General features: G+C 44.9%; 1 protein-coding gene across 3 annotated transcripts in view; it reads right to left on the bottom strand.

The window, feature by feature from the left end:
- Positions 1-6,860, bottom strand: part of Cep95 (centrosomal protein 95) — a 31,584-nt gene that overhangs the window by 14,051 nt on the left and 10,673 nt on the right. For all 3 annotated transcript variants that reach the window (XM_029483486.1, XM_021175478.2, XM_029483487.1), the window contains 4 exons: positions 5,553-5,634; positions 4,328-4,443; positions 1,256-1,384; positions 174-367 (listed from right to left, as the gene is read on the bottom strand). In XM_029483486.1, coding sequence (XP_029339346.1) covers positions 174-367; positions 1,256-1,384; positions 4,328-4,443; positions 5,553-5,634 — 521 coding nt within the window. The remainder of the gene's footprint in view (positions 1-173; positions 368-1,255; positions 1,385-4,327; positions 4,444-5,552; positions 5,635-6,860) is intronic.

Raw genomic sequence — 6,860 nt, 5'->3', positions numbered from 1 at the left:
GTGCTCAGCATGGGGGTACAGTCAGCTGGACTGTGGGTGCTCAGCATGGGGGTACAGTCAGCTGGACTGTGTGTGCTCAGCACATTTATTCAAGGCGCTAGGTTCAAACACCAGCAGCAAAAATAAGTAATATATGGGCTTCTAGCCAATTATAAGAAGACCTTTCCACTTACCACAGAAGGCGCCATGTGCTCTCCAGAAGTCGGCATAGACAAGTAGCGACTTGACCAGAGGTATTCTTTGCCTATGGGACATGGTGCTCTAGGCTCGGAAGGATGGTAGGGAGGGTGTAAAGGAATGGCGGCTCGGATCGGCTCGCCTAGTTTCCTGGCACTTGGAACCATGCTCATAGGAGGAGTTTCTGATGCTAAGAGAGATTACAGTGGGTTTTTACAATGGAATTCCTGAAAGCAAACAGTTTTACACACACACACACACACACACTACGGGAAAGATGGAGGCCAGGCCTCATGTGCAGACACTCTCTTCTACTGAGCTATAGCCCCAGGCCAGCAATGACCTTATAACTGGTTTTGTTTTTTAAAGAGGTTCTCACTCTATAAGATCAGTCACTATTCTAGAATTCACTCTATATACCAGGCTGTCCTCACACTTTGCACATCAATCCATCTGCCTCAGCTTTCCAAGTGCTGGGATTACCCCATCAGCCACTAGGCTCAGTTCAGGAGGTGTGGTGGTTTGAATATGCTTGGTTCAGAGAGTGGCACTATTTGGAGATATGGCCTTGTTGGATAGGTGTGGCCTTCTTTGAGTAACTATGTCACTGTGGGTGTGGGCTTTAAGACCCTTGTCCTAGCTCCCTGGAAGACAGTCTTCACCTAGCAGCCTTCAGATAAAAATGTAGAACTCTCAGCTCCTCCTGCACCATGCCTGCCTGGACACTGCTATGCTCCCACCTTGATGAAAATGGAGTGAACCTCTGAACCTCTAAGCCAGCCCCAGTTAAAGAAGAGCTGCCTTGGTCATGGAGTCTGTTCACAACAGTAAAACCCTAACTAAGACAGGAATGTATTTTTAATTTAATTAAAACAAAGCTCATGGGCTGGCAAGATGGTTCAGCAGGTGAGGTGCTTGCTGCCAATCCAGATGATCTGAATTCAACCCCCAGGACCTAGAGTAGGAGGAGACAGACGCCTGCCCTGTACCAGCGGCCCTCTGACCTACATGTGGGCACTGTAGCATGACACACGCTGCTGCAGGCAGCGTCAAGAACTCAGACCCCAGCGTAGCTCACCTGCCTCACAAGGTGGCCCATTCTGGGAAAGAAAATCCAATGGGCCAGGGTTCAACATTTCCTCTGGTGGCTCAATGCCTGGTGAAGCCGAGGCTTTTCTAGACCGTAAGTCCTTAGAATTTTGAGCACCTGAGAAAAAGAATATTAAGGCTGAAGTTTTAAACCATCGACAAAGTTTGTAAAATATATTAAAAGCTAATAGGAACAACATGTTCAACAATATACATGACAATATACATATTGTCCCAGCTGCTCAGGATACCATGACCTGTAACAACTGTGTAGGATATGTGCTCCAGTGCTGCATCGCCTTGCTGCAGGAGAGTGGGTACCAGTGCTGCAGGGATGCTGCTGCATGAAGCAGGCTGTGGCTAGTACCATTCCCTAAAACTTAGGGTTTGGGAGCGAAGCCTAAATTAGATGCCTGTGAAAAGTGTATGGCTGTTATCCGACATAGTCATCTAAACATAAGAGGAAGGTGCCCTTTTATCACGAGAAATTCAAACACTACACCCCAGCTTTCTCTTCGTTTTTATCCTTGGCCTTTTTAAGTTATGATTAAAATTTTAGTTTGAATTTTTTTTTTTTGCCCCGCCTCTTGAATTTTTTTCTTGACTGAATTGATTCTCTGGAGCTCTGTGTCTAATCTGAAAACAAGTAATAGGATGTATATTCCACATATAAGTGCTTAGAGCCGAAAGGATTTCCAACTTTGGAAATATGCTCATGCATAAAATGATCTTTGCTGGAGAGAGGAGCCGATCCATCCATGTTTCATGTAAGCCTTAACACAGTCTCAACGCTTCTTTTCCTTTTTCTTTAAAGATCTGTTTATTTTATATATGAGTACACTGTAGCTGAACAGATGTTGTGAGCCTTCATGTGGTTGTTGGGAATTGAATTTTTAGGACCTCTGCTCACTCTGGTCAGCCCTGCTCGCTCAGTCCCTGCTTGCTCTGGCCCAAAGATTTATTATTATATTATTATTTATTATTATTATATTCCAGCACTTCCTCTTGAGTGCTGGAATTAAAGGCATGCACCACATCTAACCAGTTTTTCTTTTTTCTTTTTAAGAGTTATTTATTTATTTTATGTATACGAGTACACTGTAGCTGTCTTCAGACACACCAGAAGAGGGCATCTCATCCCATTACAGATGGTTATGAGCCACCATGTAATTACTGGAAATTGAAGTCAAGGCCTCTGGAAGAGTAGTCAGTGCTCTTAACCATTAAGCAATCTCTCCAGCTCATTCTTTATTCTTGAGAATTTTATGTATGTATATGATGTCTTAGAGTTGCTATTGCTGTGATGAAACACTATAACCAAAAGCAACTTGGGGAGGAAAGGGTTATTTCACTCACCCTTCCATACATCAGCTCACTGTCCACAGCAGTAAAAACAAGAACCACAACAGGGGCTGTTACAGAGGCTATGAAGGAGTACCACTTCTTGGCTTGCTCAGCCTACTCTGTTATAGAACCCAGAACCACCAGCCCAGGCATGACTCCACCCACAATGGGCTGGGCCCTCACATATATATATATATATATATATATATATATATATATATATATATATATAATTATTGATATATATCAATAACTAAGAAAATGCCCTACAGGCTTGCCTACAGCCTGATCTTATGGAGGCATTTGCTCAACTGGGGTTCCCTCCTCTCCAATGACTTCAGCGTCCATCAAGTTGACATAAAACCAGCCATATAATATATAATATACAATAAAAAAATTACCATAGTAGCCCTGCACCTCCCTGTTTATATCTATCTTTGTGCATAGGATACCAGGGTGGCCATATGAAGCTCTGAGGGTAACTTGGTAGTTTCGTCCTTCCTGAGTGGGTCCTTGGATTAGAACTAGGGTGGTTGGGCTTGGTGGCAAGGTGCCTTTACTGGACGAGACATTTGGCTGACCCAGGCTGAAATTTTCCTCTTACAGCATGTCAGTACTCAAAGTTTCAGATTTTGCAGTTGTACATTTTTCATGGCATTTGATGTCACACAACCCATCCTAGACTCCCTGTCCACTGCCGCCTGGCTTTGTCTGCTGCTGGAAGGTACGACTTCCCTCCAATCAGAGTGTTAATGCTGACAGAGACTTCAGAAATGGCTTAGTCCAAGTGTCTCATTTCACAGTGATGAAATCACACTCAGAAAAGGGCCTTGTCCAAAGTCACAAAGCCAACAGTTATGGAATGAAGCCTCTTGATTCTTAGTTTATTGTACCTATTTCTACAAGAGCCTTTCATCGTTCCATCAAAAATCATCCTTATTGTGGCCTTGTATCTTGCCAGGTTTTGAGACTAAGATAAACCAGAGTTTTCCAGTCCATTTTACAGTCTGTCCTCACACAGGCTGAGCACTGTACTGTCAAGGTGCTCATTTCCCAGTGTGTCACCAGGACCCGGATGGGCAAGTGCCATCTGCCTACTTTTCTAGAGCTCAGAGGTTACCTAAGAGACTATAATTTTCCATGCAGTGTATGAATGCTGTTATAGAAATACAGAGAAGGCCACGGCACAGGACACTGCCTTACAATCTGACCCATGTGAGGAGGCTGGGCACTGGAATGTAAGCCTACCAGAAACAGGTGGGGCAATGTGCTGGCCGAAGAGTTCCAACTGAGAGCAAGGGTAGAACCGCATAGAAGAGCTGAATGAGGAGGACCCAATGGGTGCACATCGGGAGCCTGAGAGGCACCCTGTCTCTAAGCAATAGACTGTTGGACATGGGCCTGAAGCATACCTCCAGGAACACAAACTTGTCAGTGCATACCACCAACAAAGTGATTGAACTAGTTCAGAAAATCAAATACTCCACAGGTGTGAGCAAACTCAAGGCTGTATCAATAACTGTTCATCTAGTGTGCCTAATAGACTAGATGACAGCTCTGCATGCACTGGCCATATCTAGTGGACAATAGTGATAGTCTGGGGCTTCAATGTAGATGCTTAACTGAAGCTCTATCGTCTCAACCTTAAACTGTATGAGTCTACATTTTTGTGCTTGTGTGTTAAAAGACAATTGACATTTAAAATGTGTCTACTCACCATTACTTCTTTGGGAAAAGGTATGTGCAGTGTCTCCCAGCCTAATTATTTCACCTGTGGACTCAGCTTCGTCTTCATCCCAGGTGGGGCCCAAAGTGTCCGATGAGAAGGAACACCTGAAAAAGGGCTCACTTACTATGGCCTGGTCTGACTACAGACAGCTATTTCAAACAGGGGCTCACAGGTATTCAGGCTGCTTATTCCTAGGTGCATAAAGACTGGGGCTTTGGTGTAGCCCAGTTAATTCAGCACTTGCCTACCATGCTTAAAGTCTTTGGTTTATCCCAGCACAAAAAGAGGATGGAGTTGGGGGTGAAAGGAAGATTTCCTTTTGTCGTTTTTTCCATTTGGTTTTGACTGCTATATGCAAGGTGGAAACAGCTTCAAGGATTAAAAAAATCAGCAAACCTGGAGGCTGGAGAGATGGCTTAGAAGTGAGCACTGTCTGCTCTTCCAGAGGTCCTGAGTTCAATTCCCAGCAACCACATGGTGGCTCATAACCATCTATAATGATATCTGTTACCCTCTTCTGGCCTGCAGACTTACATGCAGGGAAAACATGATATACTTTACATAATAAAGAAATCTTTTTTAATAAGTACATACATATAGACAGACAGAGAGACATACAGCAAACCCTGGTGAGTCTAAAATAGGGAGAGAGTTGGTGGAGTACCAGTATCCATCCGTCCATCCTTTTGTTTCCCTTCCTTCCTCTTCCTTCCTTCCTTCCTTCAAGGTTTCTCTGTGTAGCCCTCCCTGTCCTGAAACTCACTTTTTTTGATCAGGCTGGCCTCAAAGTCAGAAATCCATCTATCTCTGCCTCCTGAGTATGTCTTTGATCTGTGAGTCCTAGGCTAGCCAAAGCTACATAGTGAGACCTTGACTCAAAAATTAAACAAAAAGACAGAGAGATGATAGATAGATAACAAAAAGAATTAAGTGTTGGTGTGTTACCACATGTCTTTAATCCCAACAGTTGGAAGGCAGAGGCAGGAGAATCAGGAACTCAAGGCAGCCAGGGGTACTCAGAACCATCTCAACAAAAGTCTAGAATGAAAAAAGTTGTGAAAGCAGAGATAGGAAAGAAAGGAAAGTCAAGGGCTCAGAAAGGCATAAATCATTCACATCAGCTTTTGGAGGGACCATTAGAGTATGCTGGGCTTAATCTCGCAGAGTGGGAAGCATAACTTGTCTGATGAAATTCACAGGCACTGCACACTACCTCCACTGCGACTCCTCGGCGCGTTCTAGGTCCTCCCCAGCTGCTTCTCCATGAGAGTCTTTAGAAAGCTGCTCAGTTTCACCTGTTTAAAAGACAAACATGAAGGCTAAGGTAAGACCCTGGCTGTCCTGAGCCAACATGGTAATGACATGAGCAAGCCAACCACCACCTGCCGTGAGTCCCTTGGAGAAGAAGAGACAAGTGGGCTCTCACAGCAGGGCAGGCAGGCGATCACAGCAAAGCTTCATCATTTCCCCGTGTTTGCACACTTTGGGGGGAGGGGCATACTTGTACAGGAGCTTGAGTGTCACAACCCAAGTGGAGGCCAGAGGACAACTTTGGGGAGTTATTTCTCTCCTTCTCTGTGGGTTCTGGGAATGGAATTCAGGTTATCAAGCTTATGAGGCAAATGCTTACCCACCAAGGCTCTTCCAGCCCTATCCAGCCCCACTGTTAAAGCTAGGCTCACTTACCGCTCCATCTGTAATGGATAGCAGAGTATAAGAAAGGGAGTCAGCACAAAAGCAAGCCTCTGCCAACAGACCTCAGGTTCCAAGCCTTAGGCTAGGAGACCACATCATGGCTTAGATAAAAAGCTCCATCTCTTACTATCCACTTTCACCAAGGTCAGGATGAATCCAGGAGACAGGAGGCCTCCGGTGACCAGATTTGCCCTGTACTCTGCATGTTCCTGTGTAAGCATTCACCCACTTCTGCCTGCCTGCACATCCCCAGACCTGCATTTCAGGACCATCTGTTGACACTCTTGTGTGCACTTGCTCTTCCCTAACTATTCCCATTTAACCTTGTTCGCAACCTTCAGAAAAGAATACAGGCTGAGAGTCGGTGTAATGGGGCAGGGCACACCTGTCATCATGGGCAGACCGAGGAAGGACTATCAGGAGCTGAAGGCCAGTGTTGGCTATTCAAGGCCCTGTCCCAAAGAATAAAGAACAAAAGCTTCGAGAACATGGACAATACAGCGAGGGGTAGAACCAGGTACTAACTCTGGAGTCTCATTCTCTCTTCAAAGCCTCATTCTTCAGTGGTAAACAATAAAGCTAGGACCCAGGTGGAAGCTCCCCCACAGGTCATGTAATTAATGACAATAGACATTTGCTTCCTATTGCTGTTAACTGGATCTCTGAAGAATATGATCAGCTCCAGGTAACAGTAACCAATAAATACACTTTAGATCTGTGTAAGCAAAACTCAAACCTTAGAAAACAATGTCTAGCCGGGCGTGGTGGTGCACGCCTTTAATTCCAGCACTCGGGAGGCAGAGGCAGGTGGATTTCTGAGTTCGAG

This window comes from Mus caroli, chromosome 11 (genome assembly GCF_900094665.2).
Source record: "Mus caroli chromosome 11, CAROLI_EIJ_v1.1, whole genome shotgun sequence".
NCBI classification, from domain to species: Eukaryota; Metazoa; Chordata; class Mammalia; order Rodentia; family Muridae; genus Mus; species Mus caroli.
This window is presented reverse-complemented; position numbering and strand designations above follow the sequence as displayed.